The sequence below is a fragment of the Penicillium alfredii genome, assembly GCF_028826965.1.
Source record: "Penicillium alfredii strain IBT 34128 chromosome Unknown utg000009l_segment0_segment0, whole genome shotgun sequence".
Lineage (NCBI taxonomy): Eukaryota > Fungi > Ascomycota > Eurotiomycetes > Eurotiales > Aspergillaceae > Penicillium > Penicillium alfredii.
Window position 1 is genome coordinate 2284829 of NW_026622706.1, and position 26019 is coordinate 2310847.

At 51.4% G+C, this 26019-nt stretch overlaps 11 protein-coding genes across 11 annotated transcripts; 7 read left to right on the forward strand and 4 right to left on the reverse strand.

Annotated features, from left to right (window-relative positions):
• Nucleotides 1-605: 605 nt before the first annotated feature.
• Nucleotides 606-2775, forward strand: NUU61_006772 (Zn(II)2Cys6 transcription factor; the record flags this gene model as incomplete). Its single annotated transcript, XM_056657299.1, has 4 exons — nt 606-1364; nt 1413-2107; nt 2167-2331; nt 2394-2775. The coding sequence occupies 4 exons, from the start codon at nt 606-608 to the stop codon at nt 2773-2775; spliced, it is 2001 nt and encodes a 666-aa protein (XP_056510099.1).
• A 1154-nt stretch (nt 2776-3929) lies between these two features.
• Nucleotides 3930-4445, forward strand: NUU61_006773 (necrosis-inducing factor-domain-containing protein; the record flags this gene model as incomplete). The annotated part of the gene is made up of 1 exon (XM_056657300.1): nt 3930-4445. The coding sequence occupies one exon, from the start codon at nt 3930-3932 to the stop codon at nt 4443-4445; it is 516 nt and encodes a 171-aa protein (XP_056510100.1).
• Nucleotides 4446-4878: 433 nt separating this feature from the next.
• Nucleotides 4879-5163, reverse strand: NUU61_006774 (uncharacterized protein; the record flags this gene model as incomplete). Its single annotated transcript, XM_056657301.1, has 1 exon — nt 4879-5163. The coding sequence occupies one exon, from the start codon at nt 5161-5163 to the stop codon at nt 4879-4881; it is 285 nt and encodes a 94-aa protein (XP_056510101.1).
• Nucleotides 5164-5370: 207 nt separating this feature from the next.
• On the forward strand, nt 5371-6817 carry NUU61_006775 (WD40 repeat domain-containing protein; the record flags this gene model as incomplete). The annotated part of the gene is made up of 2 exons (XM_056657302.1): nt 5371-5618; nt 5671-6817. 2 exons carry the CDS (start codon nt 5371-5373, stop codon nt 6815-6817), a joined length of 1395 nt encoding a protein of 464 aa, XP_056510102.1.
• Nucleotides 6818-6888: 71 nt separating this feature from the next.
• On the reverse strand, nt 6889-9165 carry dbp7 (putative ATP-dependent RNA helicase; the record flags this gene model as incomplete). Its single annotated transcript, XM_056657303.1, has 1 exon — nt 6889-9165. One exon carries the CDS (start codon nt 9163-9165, stop codon nt 6889-6891), a length of 2277 nt encoding a protein of 758 aa, XP_056510103.1.
• A 287-nt stretch (nt 9166-9452) lies between these two features.
• On the reverse strand, nt 9453-10659 carry NUU61_006777 (pantoate--beta-alanine ligase PAN6; the record flags this gene model as incomplete). The annotated part of the gene is made up of 2 exons (XM_056657304.1): nt 9453-10543; nt 10623-10659. 2 exons carry the CDS (start codon nt 10657-10659, stop codon nt 9453-9455), a joined length of 1128 nt encoding a protein of 375 aa, XP_056510104.1.
• Nucleotides 10660-11118: 459 nt separating this feature from the next.
• On the forward strand, nt 11119-13881 carry NUU61_006778 (lysophospholipid acyltransferase family protein; the record flags this gene model as incomplete). Its single annotated transcript, XM_056657305.1, has 7 exons — nt 11119-11656; nt 11711-11929; nt 11991-12246; nt 12306-12981; nt 13031-13342; nt 13405-13661; nt 13722-13881. The coding sequence occupies 7 exons, from the start codon at nt 11119-11121 to the stop codon at nt 13879-13881; spliced, it is 2418 nt and encodes an 805-aa protein (XP_056510105.1).
• Nucleotides 13882-14830: 949 nt separating this feature from the next.
• NUU61_006779 (uncharacterized protein) lies at nt 14831-15142 on the forward strand (the record flags this gene model as incomplete). The annotated part of the gene is made up of 1 exon (XM_056657306.1): nt 14831-15142. One exon carries the CDS (start codon nt 14831-14833, stop codon nt 15140-15142), a length of 312 nt encoding a protein of 103 aa, XP_056510106.1.
• Nucleotides 15143-17045: 1903 nt separating this feature from the next.
• NUU61_006780 (putative nucleoside diphosphatase (Ynd1)) lies at nt 17046-19345 on the forward strand (the record flags this gene model as incomplete). Its single annotated transcript, XM_056657307.1, has 4 exons — nt 17046-17055; nt 17113-17147; nt 17198-17324; nt 17385-19345. 4 exons carry the CDS (start codon nt 17046-17048, stop codon nt 19343-19345), a joined length of 2133 nt encoding a protein of 710 aa, XP_056510107.1.
• A 652-nt stretch (nt 19346-19997) lies between these two features.
• Nucleotides 19998-21095, forward strand: lea1 (U2 snRNP complex subunit LEA1; the record flags this gene model as incomplete). Its single annotated transcript, XM_056657308.1, has 4 exons — nt 19998-20076; nt 20179-20219; nt 20345-20605; nt 20709-21095. The coding sequence occupies 4 exons, from the start codon at nt 19998-20000 to the stop codon at nt 21093-21095; spliced, it is 768 nt and encodes a 255-aa protein (XP_056510108.1).
• Nucleotides 21096-21816: 721 nt separating this feature from the next.
• On the reverse strand, nt 21817-25248 carry NUU61_006782 (NRPS-like enzyme; the record flags this gene model as incomplete). Its single annotated transcript, XM_056657309.1, has 3 exons — nt 21817-24375; nt 24432-24896; nt 24958-25248. 3 exons carry the CDS (start codon nt 25246-25248, stop codon nt 21817-21819), a joined length of 3315 nt encoding a protein of 1104 aa, XP_056510109.1.
• Between the last annotated feature and the right edge of the window lie 771 nt (nt 25249-26019).

The following is a 26019-nucleotide window of genomic DNA, read 5'->3' on the forward strand; positions in this document are numbered from 1 at the left end:
ACTGGCAGCATTTCCCAGAACGACCATTCTCTCTTCATCCCAAAAGACGATCCCAAGCCGCCAGAAGGCGGTATAGTCAATTTTGCGGAGAGGCAAGGGGCACAAGTCGAGATTTCTGATCCACAGGCTTACTTGGGTGAAATCCAGGCGAGGGACAATTGGAGAGTCGGTTGAAAGAGGTGTAGTTCGCTGCCCCACTTTTCCGCGATCTCGGGAAAGTTGCGACGTGCGACTTCAACCTCTCCGATCTTGTTCGGAAGCAGTGGGCTGGTAAGTGAAGTCTGATAGATTTCCAAGAGGTTGGTCTGACATTTTCATCTGACCAGATTTATCAATCGACTCATCTCATTCTTTTGCGTTTGCGCCTGTCAACGACTTTGACCCGCTAGAGATCCTTCACCATCCTTCCGCAGTTGAGCCAACATACTTGAGCTTTTATGCAAGATCGAGACTTTCAATCTTGGGCGAACATGGCAGTGGCGTTAAACTCACCACAAGATCTGTGTGAATTCGGGACACCGCAAGTGGTTCGAGAGCTGGCATCGACTTGTGCGGGGGGCTAAAAGTCAGCAGAGGAATGCTGCCCACGGCCCCATTGGAGCGAAATGAATCTCACAGCGGGTGCCCAGTCTCCGTCGCAATCTCCCAGTGCCGACACCCAGACATCCACCCCCAGGAGCCGCAGAAGTGATTCCCAACGGGCTTCGGCCGCCAATCGCAAAAAGTCGGCTGAGATCGCCGACACGAAAGCGAGGAGGGTTCGCACGGGCTGTTTGACTTGTCGCGAGCGGCATCTGAAGTGCGATGAAACCCTGGGGCGATGTCTGAATTGTCGCAAGTCGGATAGAATCTGCAGGCGCGGGGTGCGTCTCAATTTCATCGATATTCAAACAGTCGCACCCCCGCATATCATCGATCATCCCCACGGGGCACAGGTGACATTTCGAGATGACTCGCGACATATTGCATCCGAGTATGTGGGCGGATTTGAACGATACCCACCCCCGCAGCCGGAGAGCCCAGTTGAAAAAACCAGACAGCTTGATTATGACAATTTTGAGATCATCGGTCCTGATTACTTGACGAATCTCTTTCAAACTGCTGCCCATTCTCTTGACCCATTGAGTTTTGACCTACCTCACTCGACGACACCAGACCTCTTGGCTGGGGTGGATACCTGGCATCAGCATCACCTGATTCCCGGTGACGAGCTGCTTCCACAAGGGACTTCTAACTTCGCCCGCAAGCTGGCAAGGAAGCATGATGACCACCTGTGCTTGACCGATTCAGACCAGGTGATCTTTTTGCAAGCTTTTGTTGAGAAAGTAGGTCCCTGGATGGATGCGATGGACGAGTCAAATCATGTGCGTTGCCTCATCCCACGCGATTGGTGTCTCTCTAATCCAAAATAGTTCACGCACATCCTTCCTCTCCACGCCAGTAACGAGGCCATGCTGCTCAAGGCTTTTCTAGCATGTGGGGCTCGACATCTTTCTTTGGTCGATCTTGCATATGAAGACAAAGCTATACATCTCTTCGAGGCAACTACCCACGATCTTTTGGTCTCTATGCAGGACCCTAACCGCGACTCTGTTTTATGTGCAACCACGGCACTTATTCTCGGTGTTTATGAGATCATGTCGCAATCAGCACAGCAAACAAACCACATTGCGGGCTCGAGGGCGCTAATTCGAGAATGTGGCTGGACAGCCTCAACCCCCGGCCTCGGCAGTGCAATTTTCTGGATCAGTATACGCATGGAGCTGCTTGATTGTCTATATCATAAATGGGCATTGTCCTGGGATCCGGATACGTGGGGGGTCAACATGGATCTAAGCCAAGTGGCCCCTGTCGGCATGACAGAAGAGGATCTGTGGTCCCATCGCATTCTGTACATCTGTGCAAAAATTGCCAATTTTCGGATCTCTGTGGACCAGTCACAAACTCTGGATGATCAGCCTTCTCGTACCCACGAGCAATTCCAGGAGTGGAGTTTGTATAACGACTGGTGTGATAGGTGGGACAAGAATGTTCCGCGGTCAATGATGCCTCTCAGCCACCTACATCCATGGCAGACCAACTCTCAATCTGTGTTCCCGCAGATCTGGTCAGTTCTAGTTTGCGTTTCATGTCTCAAATTCGAATGCATCAAACTGATTCTCCCAGGCTCGTCAAACCATCAGGGATCCTAGCTCGAGTGCTCTACCACACTGCACGTATCCTCTTGGCCCGGGCACACCCTCTGGAATCCGAATTCCGTAGCGAGACGCGGAATATGCAAACCACCAACGCTTATGAGGTCTTCGGTCTCGTCACTCGACTCAAGGATCGGTATGTGTCAACTGAGTCCTGGTGTCTCACTAAGACCTACTAGAAGCTGATTACTGAAAAAGGAATGTGGCGAGTGTCCTAACCCGCTGTCTGGCCATTGCAGCAGAATCCTTGGACACGCGCGAAGCGCAAGAAGAGGCTCTTGGCGTGCTCGACAAAATCAGCACAGAAACACGCTGGGAATCTGGGTCCGTTAAAGACGGACTTAAGCAGACCTGGGGCTGGGGGCTTTCGCCTCCGCATACTTTGGCCCCAGCACAAATGCACAATCACTTTGCGCCGGACCCAGCAACTTCAATCTCAGAAGGTCCTGAAGTTTCCACAGGAACTGACAACCTGCTTCTCATTACGGGGGACTTCTCGGCTGAAAACCATCCCTATCAGGGTTACTACGTTGCGCCACAGCATCATGTACTTCATCAGTATGATGGATACTTGATGTAATACTTCTTGAAAATCTGTCTACGAAATGGGTAGAATTTCTCCTCTCAACAGACTCGGGGATTGAATGAAAAGAAGCCCAGAAACTTTGTCCATACAAGGTAGTGTAAATTGCATAATCTCGATCTTAGGGCGAGGCATTTCTTTTCTTTCCATTTGTCATTTCTAATCCGTATGGTCCCATCCATGAATGTATTGAGAGGAAAAAAGCAGCACAGATCGAAGACGATTCTTGCAAGGCTTCAACCACCCCAGCAAAACCAGGATACTTGATCATGCCTGGATAAAAACACCAGAAAATAATCTGTTATTATCCTAGTCACCCTTAGTTACTTCAGAAATAGTTTGCCAGTTCTCTCAAATTTCTTACGGTTTTTCCACCGCTGGCCCCATTCCACTCTATGGTATCCCGTTGGGCGCCGCACGAAGATGGCAGTTCCTACGACCTAGATTCGCGAAAGCTCTCGAAGCTTTGGACGGGGCGTTGATTTCAGTGGATTAAGCGGGTCGGTGTTGAATTTTTGATTGGGTTGGGAGAAATATGAAGGATTTCTTTTTTTTTTTACCGATGCAGGGTAGCTAACTATCAAGGTACTTCGAGGGACCTTGTTGAATCAGATGCCTTCGATCTTGGCAACATCATCATATTGTATGATTTATATATCACAATTCAGGGAAAAGAAACACTGCCCAAGCAGTTTAATGGATACACAAATCCCTGCCATGACTTATTATAAATCTAGAAAAATATATTGAATATAGTTATTTGCACTAGACAGCAGGCATGATGATGGAGCATTTTCAAAGCTAAATCAATACCCTCATGGCCTAATCTTACCCTGCGCCCTGTGACGTGAAATCCTTCAGGATATAGCCCACGGTGGATCCTGTTGTGCCCTGATGGAAATATTGAGGACCAGATGAGATTGAAGAAGAAAGGGAGAAAGAAAGGGTATTTATATCTGGGACGGCCGTTCAATGCCGCTCTCTTGGATTGCTTTTTTTTTTTCGAACATTCTCTTCTTTCTAAAGAAAAAGGAAATTCGGTTCTATATGTCCTCCACGCGATCCGGTGCCTAGATCACAGCTTACATCTGCGCCAAAACAAGCCCTACTTTCTCAGTCATCTACTGCCCTCCTCCCTCACAAAAACAAAAATGAAGTTCTCAATCCTTGCCACCCTCGCTCTCTCCCTGAGCGCAGCAACACTAGCCGTTCCCCTCTCAGCCACCTGGGAACCCGGCCCGGCAGGCAGTGGAGTCCACGGCGAAACCGACAGATGCGGACCGTCCAACCCGCCGAACAAAAAGCACGACAAGCTCGTGGGCCGGTGCGACACCAGTGAAGCATCTCCAAAGATTGAAGACTGCAAGGCAATGCTCGACGAAATTGTCGACGGAAAGGCCAGCGACGGGAAGGGTGATCAGTACTGGAGACTTCACCACCCGGGGAGCTACCATATCTTGTCTCATGGAACGTGTATGATGGGTGTTGAAGTCACTGGGTCCAACCGCGCAACCATGCCCTATGTTGGCACTGCGGATGTCACAGATATTGTCCACTCCTTGGCGGACGATTGCGGTTCGAACGGCCTGATGGGTGGATTGGGCATCATGACGTGCGCTGATTCGGGTGCCAATGGGAAGGTTATGTGGACTATTTTCCATACCTGATTTTCCTTTCTCAATGGTGAAACTGTTAGATAGGGCAGATGAGAAAAATGGCTTTATGTTTTTAAAACAGAAGGATAGAGAGAGAGACTCCGTGGGTGGATTTGCCCTCGGTGGGTTTGGTTTCTTTTGGTTTGCGCATTGCTTCGATCGACAGTTCTTTTTTACTTTCGTGTACTTCCATAGACCATAGATGAAAATTTATGCTGTTCAGTCCTGGGTTATTTGATACCAGGTCTAGAGAGTCTCGGTATTTCGCCATTGTGCGCGTTATAAGGTAGCTTGATCGCGTAAAGCACCAGCCAGTGATCTTGCCATCCCGAACCTCGCAGCCCCGGTACTCGGTGATGTTGGGATGCGCGTGTTGCTTCAAATGTTCGCAGACCTTTGCTTCGTCGAGGATGTGGTCTTGGATTGAGTTGGGGTAATCGGGATCCTAGAGCCGCCAAACATCGGGGCGTTTGATGTACCAATTGCTTGCGTCGGAGGACGATGTCGGTGCCTCGGTGAAGCCCGGGGTGAAAAGTGGGAATAGACCATCACTTGGAATTAGGATAGGATCGTAGATATGCTCGTGGTTCATGTTGCATTTGTTAGGGTACTGTTTTGGTGATTTCCCTCGATAGCTTTTGCCATCTTGTTTGTAGTGGACCGATGTATACACAAACCAGAATTCCTCGCCCTCGCCTCCAAAGCATTCAGCAGTCCTGAAAACATCCATTGTGTATGATATTCAATGGACCGAAAAAAAAATAAAAAAAAAATAAAAACGAAGAATTTCGGTTTGATGTTGATATAAGACGATGTGCACCGCAAGTATAAAGTGGGTTCAGTTGGGTTGGCGATGGCGGTGTCCGGTGGCAGATGTGCGAAGTGTCTCATTTCGACTGTGCTTCCGAGCTGCGAATATCCTGCTCTGAAAATCGGCATGGAAACAATTGCCGGGTCCCAGAAATCCCCGACTCCGGTGTACATCCTCCGTGGACATGCTGCCCCGATTCATGCCCTGTATGTCTTCAATCACAACCTGCGGCTGGTGTCGGGGGATGCCAACGGCTGGATTGTCATTTGGGACCTCGTCACCAAACGGCCCGTGACGGTGTGGAAGGCACATGAGGGTGCTGTCCTTGAGGTCAAGGGGCTTATGGCTGGTGCTGGCGTAACAGAAATTTATACGTGAGTGAATTTTCGATAGTAGGATGGACATATACTCACATCACCCCACCAGACATGGCCGTGACCACAAGCTATGTGTATGGAAGCTTCGTGCCAAGGATGAGGCCTTTTTAGATAAAACGCTCCCGGTGGATGTCACCGAGTCGGCACAGCTATCCAACAAGAGCCAGCCATGGCTACTTCATTCTCTGCCTGTCAATGCGCTCAATTTCTGTGCTTTTTCCATGACCTTTCTACATGCCGATACGGGAAGCTGTTCACCTGAAACGCCCCAGGGCAATAATGATCCCTTGGTATCACAGTCACGAGAATCAGAGTCGCCTTGTGAGAATGGTTCTCAACCTACCGAACGTCCATCGATTTTATTTGCAGTTCCCAACGCTCTCGACTCGGGTGGAGTCGACATCTTCCATCTACCCTCCGAGCGACGACTCTGCACCATTCCATCCGACCCGTCCACAAAAACAGGGATGGTGATGGCTGTCAGCCTTTTCGTGTCTACACCCGGCGATCTTTATGCCGCCTCTGCTTACGAAGACGGCCATGTTATGGTGTTCGTTCATCGCGGGCCCCTCAGATTACCCAGCCTCGAGCAGAGTTGGAATAACACCTCCGCCTGGAGATGGGAGAAGCTCTACGCGAGCCGCCCCCATACTCAGCCGGTTCTTTCCATCGACGTCTCGCCTATTCACGAATACTTTATCTCGTCGGCTGCAGATGCCCTGCTCATCAAGCATCCCATCCCAAGCCCCGGCTCGGCCGGGTTTATTCCTTCGGCGAGCATCAACGAGGACCTGCCTCTGAAAACTGTCAACACTAAACATTCCGGTCAACAAGGACTCCGTATCCGGTCTGACGGGAAGGTCTTTGCGACGGCTGGCTGGGATAGCCGGGTTCGCGTGTACTCAAGCAAGACGATGAAAGAGCTTGCGGTGCTGAAGTGGCACAAAGATGGATGCTATGCTGTAGCATTCGGAGGTATTGAGAAAGATCCCTCACCGGTATCTTCGTCTCTCGGGCGCGTAGAACCATCTACACAAGAGACCGCTCAACACACCAGTGGGGAGCAAGTCCCCAGCACAACACACGACTATTCGCTTGCGACGATTCATCACCAAAGGAATCAGAAAATACAGCAAACTCATTGGCTGGCAGCCGGCTCCAAGGACGGAAAAATTTCTTTATGGGATATCTACTAAAGACAAATGCTAATGCTAATGCTTTTAATCGACCATATACCACCCAGAAACAGAACAAGAGACAAAATAAATCAAGCCAGATTGAACTCGCTTGCTCCGGACATGTGTTCCTTCATCTTCGCTCTCATCTTGCGCGCGGCGTCGTCCGTATTCGTCGCAGAAGGAATGACATCGCCCTGCGCACCGCCGGCCTTCCTCTTGTTGCCCGCACCCTTGCGCTCCGCCTTGAAGTCTTTCTTCGTGTCTTCCTGTCCGGGTCGCAGACCAGGCACGTTAATCTTACCCGGCCGGTCCCGCAGAGCAAAACTCTTAGCAAGGTGACCCAGGTGAAGTTCCTTGATGTTAAACATGCTCCGCTCTGCGGCAACGTGCGTAGCGTACGCTCGAATGTGAGACTGGAAGGCTCGGCGTGCCATCTCAAGGTATTCGGGATTGTCGAGGGTCCAACGCTCCACGTCCATTTGCCAGTCGGTCGTCTTTTCCTCCCAGTTCTTGCTATCGGTCCCGATTTTGCTGCCAAACCCGCGTTTGAGGATCTCGGTCGCGTCGGTCCGGGTCAGCGCTTTGCCGCCATCGCGGTAGCCGCGTTTCAAGATATCGACATAGCCTTCTTCGCATCCTGGCTGGAGGAAGATCAACGCGCGACCGTCTCGGCCCACACGGGCGGTTCGCCCGATTCGGTGCAGGTGGTCGTCCGAGCTGAAAGCCGGATCGTATTCGATGACGAGGTCGACATTGGGCAGATCCAATCCACGTGCAGCCACGTCGGTACAAATTAGCACCGAGGCGTTACTATCGCGCGCAAAGGAGTTGAGGGTAGCGGTTCGCACATGCTGCGGAAGAGACCCGTGCAGCCGGTGCAGAGTGATGGGGTTCGATGGATTGGAGAAGGCTTTGGCGGGTGCGATGGTTCCATGAGGTGACAGCTTTTCTCTCTCATTTTTCTCCTCCTCTTCTTCGTCGCTGTCCTTTTCTTTCTCCCCGCGTTGCTTGCTTGTAAATACCTCGAAATGAAAATCAACCGAGTCGGCACATGACATGAAGACAATCGCCTTCATAACAGAGCCTTTGCGTATAAAGGTTCGTTTCAGGTATGCTGTAAGGGAAACGAGACGTAGCTTGGCTGCGACAATTGCGTATGACTGTTTTAGTTGCGCTGGGACTCGGAAGGCGTCTTCCTCGGTTTTCATGGTCGTCTGATCTTCGTCTGCGGGATCGGCCTTAATATGGATGGCGTCCTTCAAACTGATCTCGCCGAGCCTCTGGACATTCATCTTCAAGGTAGCAGAACACAATATCGTCGTCCTGCGGGTCGGCACACCGGGAATGCGACTCGGTCGTTGTCGGGCATCGAGTTTCTTGACGATGCCCTGCAGTTCCTCCTCAAATCCGAGATCCATCAAGCGGTCTCCTTCGTCCAAAACCAACCACCGGACATTGCTAACATCAAGAACTTGCGTGTTGTCTAGATGGTCCGCCAAGCGACCCGGAGTCGCCACAAGGATATTCAACCCTTTTCGTAGCCGAGCCTTCTCCGACTTCTTTTTCTCGCCACCAATCACCGTCCCAGCAACAAGCCAGTGCGCACAGCGGAGGAGGTTTTCCAGAACGACAGATATTTGCTTGCACAATTCTCGGGTCGGGGCCAAAACAATCGCAAACAAGCCACTGTCCCGATGGACGCCCTGATTGTCTTGATCATGGCCTTGCGTCGCTTTAGAGAGAGCCATAATGCGCTGCACCAACGGCAAGAGATAGGCAAGGGTCTTGCCGGACCCTGTCTCAGCCTGGATAAAAGCATCGCTCTCCTCTTGGAGTAGCTGCGTAATCGAGCTTTTCTGAATAGCCGTCGGCGCCTTCAGCTCCAACTTCGTCAGAAGATGCGCCGCCAGGTTTGGCGAAAGACCCAGATTCGTAAAGGTGTCGAGCCCGTCGATCAGCGGCGCGTTCGTCGGCTTGGCATCCTCTGCATCCCCTTCGGTGTGGGGTGGTTCCTCTGTATTCCGAGGCTCGGGGTTGCTAGTGAACAGCGACGAGATAAAATGCTGCGACTGCTGAGGCTGCTGTGCTGATCGCGACCGGGTATGTGCATCGCCGCCGTGAGGTCCTTCGGAAGATGTTGTGGTCTTTTGGCGCTTGGCGGGCCGCGATGCGGGAATTTGAATGTGATTCGGGTTTTTCGACGCTGCGTTTCGTGCGGCCCCGTCAGGTGCGTCGTCTCTGGGTCGATGCTGCGAGCGCTTCTTTGCGGTCAGGCGGTCCCGCCATGTGCCTCCCTTGAACTTGGCTTCGGGCTTGATGACATTGTCGCCGATGGCAAAATTCAAGAGCATTCCATCGTCCGCCATAATGAGATGACCAGATCCCCGAACAGACTGGAGATGCTAGTTGCTTCTCGGTGTCAATGGCTTTGGTCGAGACTATTTTTTTTCTGCCGCCAAGGCCCGCAGGAAATTTTCTCGGGCCGGCTGCCCTACCGAAGTGCCCTACTTTCCTTATTTGATATCTTTTTTCTATTTGTTCTTCTTTCCTTTCTATGCGCGAGCGTCCAGTCTATATCGTCGCGGATTATATACGTAGCTATTTGCATGCCCCCACGGGGTATTTACAACTTTGACCTCGAAATCCCCAACGATCACGCCCGGGGTTGCAGAATGAGGTTGTCAATCAAGCGCACGGCTACTTGGCCATCGCCCAATCCACAGTCCTCGTTGGGCTTCGTCTCCTCCAACGGGGCCATCTTGAAAGCAGTGCTCAAGACACCACCCTTTGTGGGATTGACAATCTCCAATTCATCCAAGGTGTCCGGGTCGGCGAGGGAGATATAGTCAACTTGGAAGAGCGACCGTTCCGAGGGTGAAAGAACTTGCTGTTCGGAGATGACACGCTGCGCTTCACCATGTGCGGCCCCCAGGATATCTGCGCGGGATGTCTTACCCGATTGGTATGCGTCGGCAGCGGCCTTCAGTGATCTGTAGACAGTGAGTCCGACAGCTCGCCGCCGAGCACCCAGGTAAACATTCCGGGAGCTCATCGCCAGGCCGTCCTCCTCACGAGCTGTGTCCACAATGCGCACTTCCGTGCCAACAAGGAAATCCTGCACCATCCGCTTGATGATCACGGTCTGCTGCACATCCTTCTGGCCGAAGTAGACGCGGTCCGGGGTTGTGGCATTGAAGAGCTTCATGCAGACGGTTGCCACACCTCGGAAGAAGACCGGCCGCGAACCACCTTCCAGCTTGCTTGAGAGAGGGGTAATGGTGACAAACGAACCATGTCCCTCAATCTCGGACGAGGGAGGCAGGCCCGGGTACATGACCTTGGACGTCGGCGCAAAGATAGCCGTGATGCGCCCCTTGCCAGTTTCTGGACCAGCTGTGGCTTCCGTTTGAGCCAGCTCCTTGTTTAACTCCTCCAGCTTGGCCACGTCGCTATCCCATGTGCGGGGGTAGCTTGACAAGTCCTCGGTCACGCCAAATTGGGTCGGATTGACATAGATGCTCACGAAGATGTCTGTATTCTCGCGGGCGGCCTCTCGGATCAAAGAAAGGTGGCCCTCATGCAGGGCGCCCATAGTCGGAACGAACCCCACGGTCCGGTCCTTTTGCAACAGCTGTCGGCGCAATTGGCGCAATTGAGGGACATCGCGGAATACTTGGAAGGAGGAGGGCTGACGGATTGATTGGGATGCTGCAGTGGCATCTGCCAGGAGGGAGGAGGCTGCTGCTGAATGGGGGGTTAGCTGCTGAGCTTGCAAAGAGCACCATGAGAAAACCAAGGTATGTAGGACAGTCGCGAGACGTACTGGAAAAAGATCTCATTCCGCCTATCGAACGAGACATATTGCTATTGACGACTCAGCGGTAGGTGCCAATGACAGAGTGAAGTAACAACATAAAGGTCAAGGAAGGGGTAAGGGGGGTGTTAGACCAAATTTATAGACTTCACCTTAAGCTTCGTGCAGGATGCAGGTTCCAAGCTGCCAGCGTGGGGGCCTATCGGTAAGATTGTGGTAATTCAATTAACCGCTAGACCCAAAATAGACATTCAAAATTACTTACTCATCATTCGAGATCACCTGAGCTCACCTGACTTGCCTCGGCTGTCTGGGGAAACCCGTGAAGATTGTCCGGGGATCGTTTGTTGGGAATGGAGCTATGGCCGGGTCCCGCACTTCTCCTCTTTGTGGTGGATCTACCTGTCGACCTCCCTCACTCTTTCCCTACAAATTTTCCAATGCTATCCACGTTATATGATGCCCCGATGATCTGATACCCTGCCCCCGCCTTCGCAAGCGCAAAATGTCCGACGACCGCTCCGCTCCAGACTTGGAAATCGTTGGGAAACAGCTCACGATCCATCCGTCGGGCTTTACGGGCGGTCCCGAATCTCAAGATGGTCCGATCACCGAACGCAATCTCGTGCGCCACATGGCGCGGTTTCGCGAGAATCCTCTCGAGTTCCTTCGCGAAGTGAGCCTACACATGTCCGGCACTGGCTGGCGTGCATACGACGATGTAATTGGCCAGCCAGTCTTCTATTCGGGCTTTTCCGAGAGAATGAAGTCCTTGATTTTATCAAGCCCTTTGCTGCAGAGCAAAGTCGGAGAGCTGGCCAGTTCGCGGCTCGGGGTCGAGGAAAAGGATGGGCTCCTGGCATTGAAAGAAGGCCACTCATTGGACGAGAAGCGTTCTCGAAGGAGGAATGAACTTGAAAGCAGCCTCCGAGAGGTGGTCGATACAATGATGGACAATATGATCTGCAAGATGGAAAGCAAGACGTTCATTCGGGGCGCGTACTACATGTGCACGCAGCTCCTGACCCGCGCCTACCATCAAGGTTGGTTCCATTGTCACCTGTTTTAGACAAGATGCTGACACAAGTCTATCCCAGGTGTTCATGTGTCTAGCGAAGAAGTTTTGCGTCTTCGATCCGTCGCCGCAGAAGCTGCCAAGAAGAAGCAGTCTATTGTGTTTTTGCCTTGTCACAAATCTCATGTCGATTATGTGTCCTTGCAAATTATTTGTTATCGCTTGGGAATTGGTCTTCCTGTGGTTGTCGCTGGAGATAACTTGAATATTCCATTGCTGGGGCCCTTTCTGCAACATGCAGGTGAGTGGAGACCAGCTCAAAGTTGCAGTCATCATACCCCATTCGTTACTAAATGTTCTAGGTGCCATGTGGATTCGACGTAGTTTCGGTAACGACCCGCTGTACAACACTGTCGTGCAGGCCTATATCGACACCCTTCTCCAGCAGGGATTCAACTTTGAGTGTTTCATCGAGGGTGGTCGGTCGCGCACCGGAAAGCTTCTATCACCGAAGTTCGGCATCCTAAGTTTTATCTTGGACAGTCTGCTGTCAGGTCGGGTTGAAGATACCATTATCTGCCCCGTCAGCACGCAGTACGACAAGGTCATTGAGACAGAGTATGCCACCTGACTGATACTAGACACCAATTGCCGCAGCGATGCTGACAATTGTCTAGGTCCTATATCAGCGAACTGCTTGGGCAGCCTAAACAGAAAGAAAGCTTGACTGACCTTCTCTCCTCGTCCTCGGTCTTGTCCCTGCAACTAGGCCGGGTTGACGTTCGCTTCCATGAACCATGGAGCCTCCGGGAATTTGTTAACCAGCAACTTACCCGGTTAGACCACCCTAGCGTTAATGTCCACAAGCAACTCAGCTACACTGAACGCGGCCGAATTCTTCGAACTCTGGGATACCGGGTGTTGTCCGAAATCAACGACGTGTCTGTGATGATGCCAACCGCTCTCGTGGGGACCGTGCTTTTGACACTACGTGGACGCGGTGTTGGAAAGGGCGAGCTCACGCGGCGATTGAACTGGCTTTGTGAGCGCGTCATAGCAAAAGGTGGTCGGGTCGCGCACTTTTATCGCTCACCCACCGAATCGGTGGTGGATCGTGCCCTTGACGTTCTTGGCCCTAAACTTGTGGGCGTCATCTCAGGATTGGTCGAGCCAACCTATTTTGCGGTCGATCGCTTCCAGCTCTCGTTCTACCGTAACATGTTGATTCATCTCTTCATTACGGAGGCATTGGTATCTGTTGCCATGTATACGAAGATTAAGCAAGGTGGTGGCCCTGCCAATCAACGCATTACATACGAGGCCCTAAAGAACCAGGTTTCCTTCCTTTCACAGGTATGCATCCTCTTCTGGATTTTCATGTGGTTGCCATTAACAACCCCAGCTTTTCCGAGGCGAATTTATCTTTCCACCAGAGGGTTTGGCTACCAATCTAGACAATACTTTGCGTAGTTTGGAGAAGGACGATGTGATTAAGGTCGCCCGCGACGATTCGAGCACCCCAATCTTTGTTGAGCTGAGCGAGTCGGAGCGGCTCTGTGGTCGTGAAAACTACGACTTCTACTGTTTCTTGATTTGGCCGTTCATCGAGGCCTCATGGTTAGGGGCTGTGTCTCTCCTCGGGCTCACACCGCCCCTTAACGGTCCCAAGGATGTTTGGATTGATATGAAGAAAGCCCAGGACAGTGCACAGTTAGTAAGTTTTTACTTTCTTTTGTTCTGCTCATCCATCAGAACCCAATTCTGACCTTTTTGTAGTTGGGCAAAACGCTATACCACCAAGGAGATCTTTCCTACTTCGAAGCTGTCAACAAAGAGACTCTTAGGAACTCTTACCAGCGGTTTGAAGAAGAAGGCATTATACTTGTCGCGAAGAGCAGAGAGTCACGGGCTGGGCCGTCTCTCCGACTTGCTCCTGAATGGACACCTCAGCGTCATCATACGACAGGCATGGTGTTGGATAGTGGACGACTGTGGGACTTCACCGAACTGATTGCGCAGTCCCGCCGTGAGGGGTAGGTCTTTTTTTACCTAAGATATACTTGCGATGGACCAAAGCACTGACTTTTGAACAGCAAAAACCGTCGAGACGGCGCCACTGTTTCCTCGCGTGTTCTTACAATGTCTGACGCTGTGGGACGACAACTGTTCTTTAACGCTGCAGTTCCAGCACCCGGCGATGTCTCCTCGCGGCAAATGCGCCGGAAGGAAATTGGGACGGACTCTAAGCTTTAGTATCTCATCTTCTTGGTGGTTTGTATAGGGAATCAATACGCTACAGCTTTCGTTCTTGTTACTGATCTTCCCTAATCATCGGATGAGCTTATCCAGCCGTTCTGGTTGTCCCATGGATGTCTTATAATACCCTCAACTTGTTTGACTTGTCTTCTATATTCACCCGCTTGTATATACATCTCTGCTGTCGAGCATACTTTGCAAACATCATTATTGATCTATCGACTCTACAAGGACTACTTTGAAGCCATTGAGACTTCCAAGGGCAAGATACCTGGGATGTCGCTCGATATTTCCTGGACGCCGGAATGCTATGACAAGAAATTAAGGTGGAACCCTTGGATCGCGAGACAATAGCCCGAAGTGTACTTTCTAGAGAGCTAAATTAATCCGCTGAACAGCGGGATCTACTATATCATATCGCTCCAGCTTATTATCATTCAAGTGATTATGTAGTTTTTGTATGTAATTTCCAAGGAACCTTGGGTCGTAAGAATCAACTTGGTTCGTTATGGCCAATTTACATAAATCGCGACTTTTCAGGAATTCAGCGGTTGCGATGAACAGACAAATAACCACAAATCGTTGCCTGAAATTTATGAGTAGTTCCTATATTTGGTCCCTCATTAAGGTCCAGACTAGGTTATATATAGGGCCGCGTACCAGCAGCGTATGACTTGGATCCAGGTAGTATATACGCATTGAGGCTGACGGGTGTGGGTCTCCGCGAGGGCAAAGCCACGCACGGGGCAAGACTATATATATATGACTGGGGTGCCAAGAACTAGCACTTTGGGCTATACGCGCTTAATTTATTGAAAGGTCCCCGCTGAACTTGCTGGCCATGAGCTTCTTAGGATATAAATACGAAGTCACTATCCTGCAGATAAATCTTGCTTCTGCCCACTTCATCTCTTTTTATCCATCTTTCTACCATCAATTACCAAACATGCATTTCCAACTTACTTCCATCCTAGCCCTCATTGTATCTGTTTCTGCCATAGGAACAATTCAATACTTCGACAGCTACGACTGTTCAGGCGAGAGTAGCTCGGATGGATACAAGGACTATGACTGCCACCAGCTTCGCTCCTACCACTCTTTTCTCGCCAGTCCCGGTGAAGGCGAAGAAATTGCCATTCTGGGACACAGTGATTGCACATTTGGTACTGCAGCCAAGGTCGTGACCCAGGCTCCTGGTATGTGTGTGAATGAGACGGGATGGGCCTCGTTCAGGCTCGAAGAGAAAGGGTCTTTGTGAGTTATATCGAATCTCTGATCGCTCGAGGTAACCTGGAACCTTTTTGCTGACTACTAGGAAAAGTTCTACAAAGACTAGAAGGACTCAGGGGAAGGGGGTGATAGGGAGGAGAGGTCAGGCGTTTGGGGGAAACCTTGGATAAAAGGATCCGGTCCTCGGTTAAGCTTGTTTGTAAGACTCGGGATATCAATTGTGAATATCGTGTACTGTTAAGGATTATAGAACAACGTATTCTTGGATGTGAGTACTTATACCCGAGAAATCGCATTGGATCGAACTGAGTAGGTCCGGTCATAGCTATTCAAAACCCTAGACCCTAGACAGTTTTGATATTTAGGGTTGATAGAGGATTTACACAATAGAGACATAGAAGTAAATTGCCTTTCAGCAGGCTGTATAACGTAGCTAGGCAACCGTTTTCTGGTAAATTGGGAATATTAACCGATGGTTGTATATTGAGGAGGGTAGGCCTTGGTCGCTGGCATCTTTTGCGGAGTCACTTGCTAAATATAATAGCGTGACTGGTGGTATTAGAAGTTTAGTAGGAAAATGATTGGTCGAGGGTTACTTAATATACGTTTGCTGTGTGCATGATGCTTTACCTAGCGCTGATCTTTGACGTGTAGTTACGCGTTCCGAAGGCAGCAGTTACTCGCCTTGATTGTATATCGAATAGGACCTCATCACTTGCGCTTGGAAATAGGGGTCTAGGGATTGATCTCCACGCATGATGCGATAGAGTGTATGCATGACACTTCAAGGAGCCAATGATCAAGAGATGTACATAATGAGACTAGAAAAGTAGGGTCAAGTCAAGGACCCTGGATCTTGGCGATGACGAAGCGTCCTGCATGAACCCGGGCCATGCATATATACACTAGGTGGAGTTGATTGTCTTTCTCTCCCTCTAGTATATTCTTGACATAGACTATCTTATTCTAGGGATCCTCCTTAGTAGTTGTAAACTATAGAGGCAGAGCAGAGGCCAGCCACTGATAATGGTCACTCAGCATCACCTAGGATGGGCCCCTGTCGGGAGATAAATTTAAATGAGCTGACGTATACCCTTGGGCACCACCGAGCCTCCTAAACCCTGTAAGTCTTGGCGCGTCTCTGTGAAAGGGCAACGTGACCACGCGTAGAAATCATTGTGATTTCAAGATGTAGTGCGCGAGTACATTCCGTGATGACGACACCTTGGAACAAACCTCCGCCCTTCCTGGACCCTGAAAATCCTCTGGGGTTAGGGAAGGAATCATGATGACTGTAGAAACCTCCCGTAATCATAATCTCCCACAGTGGAGACCCATCCCCGGGACGCACGGCTGTCAAAAAGTACTTGGGGGCATAATCAATAACAGCCCCATCGGGCAACATCTAGACCTAGAAGCAGGTGTAGGCATTGCAGAATTGAGTCTGGATCGAGTGACTACTGAGTGAGACATGGCGATCAAGTCAGAAAAGAAAATAAGGAAAAAGGAAAAAGGAAAAGGGAAAAGGGGAAAGGGAAAAGGGGAAAAAAAGGAGCGAAAAGGAGGAGGCTCGATGCGAATTTGCGAACAGAAGGGAAAACGGGGGTGAAATTTACACTTGTTACACCAGGTATTAAATACAGCACCTAGCTGTTTCCGGCTAGCCTTGGACTTCTTCCAGTACTGGCGACTCAGGCGGCCCCCTGTACTGTCTTGTAATCCCGTTAGCGTCGCGTCGCCCCCCCCCCCCGTTGCCAGACTCCCTTATCTTTTCTTCGTCTCTTGGCTTCTCTTCGCTCTCTCGTCACTCGTTTACCCCTCGAACACCCGCTTCTGCCCCGGATTTTCTCCTAGGAACAACTTCTGTTCCACTTCCATTCGTTGCCAATTTATCGCGGGTCATGCTCTGCAGATAGTCAAATTGAGTCCAAATGGGCAAATGTACGTTGGTGTCTCACTTCGGTTGCTGGCAGCCAGACTGACTCGCTGGCTGATTAGGGCGTTATGGTGTGGTCCTGGACGCAGGCTCGTCTGTAAGTCAACTCGAAACTTCTTATGTGTCCCCATTTACTGACTACCATAGGGGACTCGCGTACATGTTTACCGGTGGCTGCGAAACGGCTTTGCGCGCAAAGAAGCTGATGTGGACGACCTGAAAACGCTGCCGGAGATCAAGACCAAGGAGGACTGGACGAAGAAAATACGGCCTGGTGAGCACCGATCGCGCCCGAGTGATGAGCCAACTAACTGACCCGCTCTCGGCGACAAAGGTGTTTCAACGTTCGCCGACAAACCCGAATCGGTTGGTCCCGATCACCTAGCGGAACTTCTCGACCACGCAAAGAGCATTATTCCCGAAGATGACGCCAAGGATACCCCGATCTTTCTTCTCGCCACTGCCGGTATGCGACTACTGGGCAACCTGGAACGTCAGCTCCTCCTCGACCAGGTTTGCGCCTATGCCCGAGCAAACACCGATTTCCTGCTCCCCGATTGTGGGGTTCACATCCAAGTTATTCCGGGTGTGACCGAGGGACTCTATGGATGGATCGCGACCAACTACCTTATGGACGTCTTCGACAAGCCAGAAAAACATGACCATGGGAAGGGACATCACACGTACGGCTTTTTGGATATGGGCGGCGCGTCGTCTCAGATTGCGTTCGCACCCAATTCAACCGAAACGGAAAAGCACGCGAATGACCTCACGCTCCTGCGGCTCCGCAACATCGACGGCTCGGTGCAAGAACACCGTGTTTTCATCACCTCGTGGCTGGAGTATGGCGTCAACGAAGCCCGGCGGCGCTTTATTGCAGCGATGAAGTCTGCGGCTGTCGGAGAGCCTCAGGAGCTACCGGATCCTTGCTTGCCCAATGGTCTGCGGACTACACTGGACGGAAAATCGGCATCCGGAAACGAGGCGGGAACCTACCTGCTGGGTACGGGCAAGTTTGATGAGTGTCTTCGTCAGACGTTCCCTTTGCTGGATAAGGATGCTCCGTGTCCGGATCAACCGTGTCTCCTTCACGGGATTCATGTTCCGGCAATCGACTTTGACGTCAATCATTTCATCGGGATTAGCGAGTATTGGCATACTACCCATGAAATTTTCGAGATGGGCTACAAGGACAAAGCCTATGACTTTAACACCTACCAACGTCGAGTTTCGGAATTTTGTTCGCAGGATTGGAGCATGATCGAGCATGGCCTGCAAGATCACAAGTGGGGAAAGAAAGTCGACCAGCAAAAGGCCTATGAGGTATGCTTCAAGGCTTCATGGATCATCAACATGCTGCATGATGGTATCGGCGTCCCCCGCGTGGGTCTCGAGGAAACTGCAGGATCGCTTCATAATGGGACAAAGGAAGTTCTGTCACATGGCAAGGACAAGGGCTATTTGGATGCTTTCCAGGCGGTCAACAAGATCGACTCCACTGAAGTGAGCTGGACCCTAGGCAAAATGGTTTTGTACGCCTCGTCTCAGGTGCCTGCAGAAACGGAGGCCCTTCCAGTCGGGTTCGGCAGCAATGTCCCCGGTGTCCCTCCTGATTTTCAGTATCCCAGCGTGGATCTGATTCCAGGGTCGAATGATTTCCACAGTGAACATTGGCATGATGCATTGTTCGACGGTGACTCGCCGCGCCGCATTCCTGGCATACTCCTATTTCTGTTTATTGTCCTTTTGGCGGTTTTCTTTTGGTGCGGGCGTGGCCGGCGCCTACGGATCTACCATTGGATAAACAGTCTGTTGCGCCGAGGACCATCCCATCCCAACCACCCGAAAAAGCGCAAGCCCTTTGGAAGCATGCTGCCTTTCTTCGGCCGCAATGCTCCCTCTTACGAGCGGGTTCTAGAAGAGGGCGCCCAGGAGTTTGACCTGGGCTCAAGCGACTCCGATATCAGCGATAAGGACGGTGGCCGACCATCTGATGTCGACTCAAACAGTTTCCAGGCGCCGAAGCGCGCGTCCAGCTGGGGCAGCAATCCCAACACCCCAAGCTTCAAATATGCTCTGGATAATAGCTCGACCGGGACCATCGGATTAGGGATTTGCGCTGGTTCTGGCATTGCCATGGATCGGGCTGGTCTTGCAGTTCGAACCGAGAGTCGGGACCATCTCGCCCCTATTGCCTTGGGACCTACCACCAACGGCCGTCGATCAAGAACTGGCAGTCCCACCCGATCTCACCACCAAAAATCCCCCAACATGACCCCGCTGGTAGATGAGTGATGCCATCGACGCACCTTGATCCGAATCCTTGTGTCTTGGGGCAAAACTGCCCATCATTATCTGCACTGCATCGCATTTCCCCTGGGCGTTGGCTGGTTTGAATGTTTTGGCCCATCATCGGCGCCGCTTTTTCTCCATGAGGAGTTGGTTTCTTTTCATCGCGGCGTTCTCAGTCTCATGGCAGCCTGGCTTGCTTTCGATTCTTGTTATCATTTTCGACCCCTGTGCTCTGGAGTACTTTTGTTTGGGCGCTTTCGACCCGACCCGGGTGACTTATACGTAATGGCGATGTGTACCATTAGCGCTCGGAGGATATTCTCGATGAATATAGACTAATGCATGATTTGGCATGGCTCCATGTCAACGTAGCGTACTGAAGTAAAGAGCTGCCGGAATGGGTGTGCTTTGTAGGGCACAGATGCGCGTGGTCATGTGACCCGTAAATACTCACCGCCCGGCAGAAATTTAGGCCTGAGGCCATTGCATCTGGAGGCCGACAGGCGCATCAAGCCTCCGATCCATTAACTGCGGTCGCATTGACTGGTCCTTGCAACTCCCCGACCTCCATTTCCCCGTCTATGCCATCTTGAAAAGTTCGCCCTAAACTATCCCTACCTTCTTCCGTCATTGATCTTCGACTGCAACCGCCGCCATGCGATTGACCGTCGAGCTCATTCAAAATTCTCTTTCGTACATTAACCCGCTCAAGGACCGCGAGCTGGATCTTCGAGGTGCGTGCCAAAAACTATACACACCTTGCCTGAAAAGGACAGGTACTACACTTTTGAACCAAGAGCTGGATTGATATCGTCTTTGTACGTTGCGTCGTGTAGGGCACAAGATCCCCGCGATTGAGAATTTGGGTATTGCCAAGGTGAGTGGGCACTGATATCTTCCCCCTAATTACTGTTTCTTTTCTTGTTATCTTTCTTTTCAAGCACCCTCTTTGTCCCTACAGCTTTGTTCTTCTGCTACGACCTCGATTCTAACATCCCGTAGGATCAAGATGCAATTGATTTCACGGACAACGACCTTTCTTCCCTCGGGAACTTCCCGTTCTTCCCTCGACTTCACACCCTCCTCCTCGCGCGAAATCGAATCAATCACATCCAGCCCTCACTAGCAACCTCCGTGCCTAATCTGTCGACCCTCGTCTTGACCTCGAATAATGTGTCCGAGCTGGCGGACCTAGACCCGCTCCGCAACTTGGCACGACTGACACATGTGGTCCTGTTGGGAAACCCTGTCGCGCGGAAAGAGGTAAGTTTCGCACTACCACCAATCCATGGATACTTGCCTTCATATGCTTCGGTTCAAAGCATGGTGGGTATAGGTGAACTTGCCAATCTAACCGACACTCCAGAACTATCGCTACTGGGTAATTTGGCGGCTACCTACAGTGCGCTTCCTCGACTACCAAAAAGTAAAAGACGCCGAGCGCGCCAAGGCCAAGGAGCTGTTCGGCACCGCCGAGGAGCCGTCGGCCCTCGCATCCAAGATCATGGGCGTCAAGTCGCGCACCTTTGACGTTCCCAGTGCCGTGTCCGCCGACCGCGCTCCAGCCGACAGGGCCATCCGCGTGAAATTGACCAACCAGGAGCGCAAGCGCGTGGAGAAGATGATTCGCGAGGCTAAAAGTCTGCAGGAAATTACGCGTCTAGAGAAGGAGCTGAACGAGGGGCGGATACCTGGAGGTGCACTTGGCGGAGCGGGCGAGGATGTGGATGGCGACGAGCAGATGCAGATGTGATATTGGCGTTTCTATGTCCATGGGGGTTGTTTCCCTAAACATATGAGCAGTTCTGCTTGTCTCTTTCCCTTCTCTTTCTCGTTTCTGTTGTCTGCTTTTGTGTTCTTCCGGGCTCGGCTTGTTTTTCATTTCTGCTGGTCATTGGGTTTTTTCATCTTATACCTGGCTTGAACCTGTGGGGTTATGTGTGGATCATTTGTTCATGGGCTTTCTTACGTTCTTTCTTGAGCTTAGTTGGTGTTGATGCTGTTGATCTCAACTTCGAAAGACCAGCATTGCGGTGTCATAGCATCATAATAAAAAAATTTCCTACTCATGTTCTTTCTCTTAGCCGAGAGTCAGTATCTGATGTCAGGACAGAGCGCCTGGCGAATTTCAAGTCAAGCGCGCATTTAGTCTGATTTTTTGATCGCACTCAATGACAAGCTGGAGTGAGTGTCAGTAGTAGACTAAAAAGAAATCGAAAAGTCGAGGTCGAGTGACGGTGAAGTGGAATGTCCGATCTATATTCTCTCTCGGCGCGTTGTCAACACAAATATTGTGACTCTTTCCCATGCATGGCCTTGGCCACTTTTTCAAACTCAGCCTTCATTCGATTACCAAGGCTCATTAATTGTTACCTATTTCGAGCTCGACATTGAGTTCAAAGGAATATCATTGAGACCAAAAACAGAGCAAGACTGGCCACCAACTACGGCAAAAGCCACATGCTACGAATATATCACAACAACCAACCTTGCACCCATCCCTCCACCCACTCATCCCGAATAGCCTCCAAAGACCGCAGCGAGGGACTTGCTTCCAGAGCCTGCGTGATAGCCAACTGGCGCGGTGACTGGTCAGCACCCTTGACCACAAGGCTCTCCTCAAAGAACTCGAGCAGTTTGCTCGCCGGAACCTCACGCAGCGTCTGTTCTTTACCAGCAGTCTCCAGACCAGCGGCACTGGCACGCAGCAACTCCAGCCACTCTGAATACTTGACCAACCGGATCTCAGGTACGGTGGAATCGCCGTTCCTCGCCGCGGCCAGAGTCGCCTGCACGGTGCGGGCAACAACTGGCGCGAGGCTGTTCCACTGCCTGGGATGTGGGTTGAGAGGATGGAAGACCCGGACGCCTGTATTTGCAGGCTGTGTAGAGAGAAGAGAAACCTTTCCGGATAGTTCAACGAGTACCGTCGCCAGCTGGTCAATGGGCACCCAATCCACTGAGTCCATCAGTCCGCCACTGCACGAGACATCCTCGAATGACCCGAGTGATAGAGGCAAAGCCCGTAGCGCCCGCGAGCTCACAACCAGACTGGGGAACCACTCGTGCTGGTTCCATCCGCGAGGGTTGTGCGCTGTCCCGGCGACCTGGCCTACTCGCGCGACACCGGTCTTGATGTTCAGCTTCGTGGACGCGTGGTCCAACATCCGCTCGGTCAGATACTTGCTCTCTCCGTACCCCATGTGTCCCGGACACTCAAGACTTGTCACTGCAGTTTCGGGGACTTGGCTTGCTGCGTCGGGGACTTGGTGGTAGTTGGTGACAGCGCTGATGGAGGAAAGGAAGAACAGCGAGGGAGATAATTTGGCATGGGCCGCGAACGAGATCAGGTTTAATACGCCGTCCAGGCTGGGCTGGAATGACTGCAGTCGCTGGTTGAAGTTGACGGGCCAGGCATTGTGGATGATTTGCGTGGTTGTTGACAGTATCTTCTCATAAGCGGCGGTTTCGAGACCGAAGCTCGGCTTGCTCAAATCAACTGCGAGGAAAGTAACTTGAGCAGGCGAGAAGCTTGCTGGGATGCCACGCTCGGCATTGCGGCTCTCCTGCACAACACGAGAGTCGTTTCCCCGGTTCAGACAGTAGACGTGCGATACGGTTTTGTTTTGGAGCAGTTCGTACAGGATGTGAGAGCCCACAGCACCCGTGGAGCCAGTGAGAATGATCACCTCCGATTCCGGTGTGTTGACGCGAGGCTCTGCTTTCCCAACAGTCTCTGAGATATTATCAATCTCGCTCTCGTACCTCTGCAGTGTCGATGCCATCACTTGCAGACGCTTGTGTTCGAGATATCTATTGGATACAGACCCCTGGCTGCTGTGCAGAATACTCTCTACCAGCAGTTCAACCGATGGGCTGCTGTAGATGGTACTTGGTGCAGCATTTGCGAGACCAAGAGCTTTGAGTTCTCGACTCAGCTGCAGAACCTGCAGAGAGTCCATGCCCAGAGCAAAGAAGTCATCGTCATCTTTGAACTCGGTCCACTCGGTTAGATCCAAAACGAGCATGCGAACTATTTTGGTGACCGCAACCGGATTCGAGAGGCCAATACTCTCTATGTCCACTTTGGATGGCCCGTCGCCAGTTGTGGCGTATAGCTTATCGATCAGGTCCGCATACAGATTCAATGTACACTGTCTCTGCACCGTACCCTTGCCAGCGCGCGGCATGGGCATAGCGGGATCGGAGAACATAATCCGGGCTTTTGAAACTCGGGCATGAGCCGGGCATTGCGCATTGGCTTTTTTCACCGCAGGCCAGATGCGTTCAATAATCTGGGATTGTTCCTCCGGGGAATGAGGTCCAGGGCTATGAAGCTCGACCAGCAAGCACGCCTCAAACCGCTGGTCACCGGCAACCAGCGCGGAGCGAACCTCGGGATGACGACTGACCTCCTGCTCAAAGGAGATAGGATTGGTCTTCTCGCCGTTAATGAAAACCACAATGTCATCAATGCGGCCGCGGTGTCTCCATAGGTCTGGCCGGGTGGGATGGGCACTGAAGAGGTCTCTGGTCTCATACTCGGCCAGGTGCGGGAAGTGCGCAAAGACTGGCTGGTACCGCTCGAACATGTCGTTCTTGGCAATGACCAGCTCGTGTAGGTCTTCGAAGCGGTGCCGGAACTCCGCGTGAATGGACGGATGCACCTGGATGTACCTCCAGCTATCCTTTACGCTATTGTCCGCCGGCTGGATCAATGGGAGACCGGCTTTCTCGCTCGAGCCCATGCATTGATAGACCGGGATCTTCTCGGCGAGCGTCTCGCCGGCTGTTTGGGGAAGGCTGCCGCCGGTGTAATACAGATACTGGAGCTTGGAAGAGACCATCTCGAGCGCTGCGGGGTCTCGACTCAGCTCGTCTAGGATGACGGGGAGAAGAAATGCCCAGTCGAACTCGGTATATTTCACTGCTTCCAGGAAGCCCTCTGTGGTTGGGGGCTTTGCAGGGAGAGGGAAGACTGGGATGCTCTCACTGAACAGCGGGACAATCAGAGCGAAGCCGACGCCAGCAACCTGAGAGCAACAGTCAGTATATCGATCTTGTACTGAAATTTGATGGATGCTCATACATGGAATGCCGGGAGTAAGGTGAAGAAGCTCCCACTTTTATACTTCTCATTTAGGGAGATGTGTCCCTCGGGTGCTGGGAGAGACATGGCATTGGCAAACCTAGTTGTGAATTCATTGGTGTAGACCAATGGCTTAGGGATCCCTATAAGAAGTAAGTCAATAGATATTTCTTTCAAACTGCTTTCCGTGTTGAAATGCTTACCTGTAGATCCCGAGGTATGTAGAACAAAGATAGGGTCATTCTGAGCCTCACTAAATGACTTCTCATATGGATAGCAAGGGATGTTTTCGCTCTGCAAAAGTTCCAAAAGGCCAGGAAGATAGATCTGCTGCATGCTATAATCCTCCAGGATCTGGGGAACACATGGTGGCTCCGGAGTAGTCGTAATGAGAGTTTTGCAATGTAGCCGCTCGAGCAGATTGATATGGGCGATCTTGCTGTTGCGCGGGGAAGGGAAAAAGGCCTACAAGGGTTCAGCATTCCTGCTAATCCCCCCTCAACATGTTCATTAATGTATTGTTTACCTTATATCCCACTTTGACAGCTGCCAGCAGTACAACATAGCAGCGCGGGTCATTCGGACCGATGTAGGCGATAGTCTCAAAGTTCTGACCTCGGCCCAGCGTTTCCTCCAGCGTCCAAGCTACTCGATTGACCGCATTTGCCACCTGCTGGTTTGTGGCTACGTGGAGGCCCAATTCGTATGTGGTGTCGGAGACGGGAAATTTGGCCCACATGCCCTGGGGATTGTTGCGGACCCGGTTGTCCAGGGCAGCCGGCAGCAATAGATCCTTGCTAGAAGGAATGGACCCCATAGTGGCTCGGTAAAGGCAAAAAAGAAAGAGGGCGAAAAAGACACGTATTTGGGGGTTTTTTTGGGTGGGGGGGTAATTCTACAATATGTACTATGTAGAGAGACTTATTGTTCTCCAACGCCATTTTTATATCCGCCGCTGCTGAGTATCCCCGTTTGGATGAGAGAAATTCCCGAGGGCCGTGGGGGCCGCCACTAGTCCGGCTTAACTTCTTCACTAGGGCTAGTCGGAGGTCAAGTGGTGTCACTCTGGAACTTCAATCTCCAAGATGGACTTTCCGGTAATTTTTGGGGGCGGGTAGCTCCACTCAAACCGCGTGGTCTATCTATACATAACTCTGTGGAGAATTAAAATGACCGATTACCAGTGTGAACGGCTGCTTCGGCAAATCATGCCCCCCCCCCACTCACTGGCAAGAAAAGAAACTATTGATACCGACACCCTGAATCCAATTTTCGGGATGTGCAATGCACGGATTTTCCATATGATCGTCTCCAGGGTACCCCGACAGCCTGGTGCGCCTGGGTCCGTCGTGCATAGCGGCGTCTGCATAATGGTGGGACTTGGCTATCAATCCTGCATGAATCCTTCGATCATCCCTGCATGTCAGCTTGTTTACCTCGGACTAAACAGCCAACGTTAAGTGATTCCAGTGTTGGCGCCAACATGACTCAAAATCTAGTCCATACACTGGCTCCAGAACTATAGTATTTACATCTACATAGATTCCAAGATGCATGAGCAAGGCTATGTGCCGTGTAGAGAGAGTTT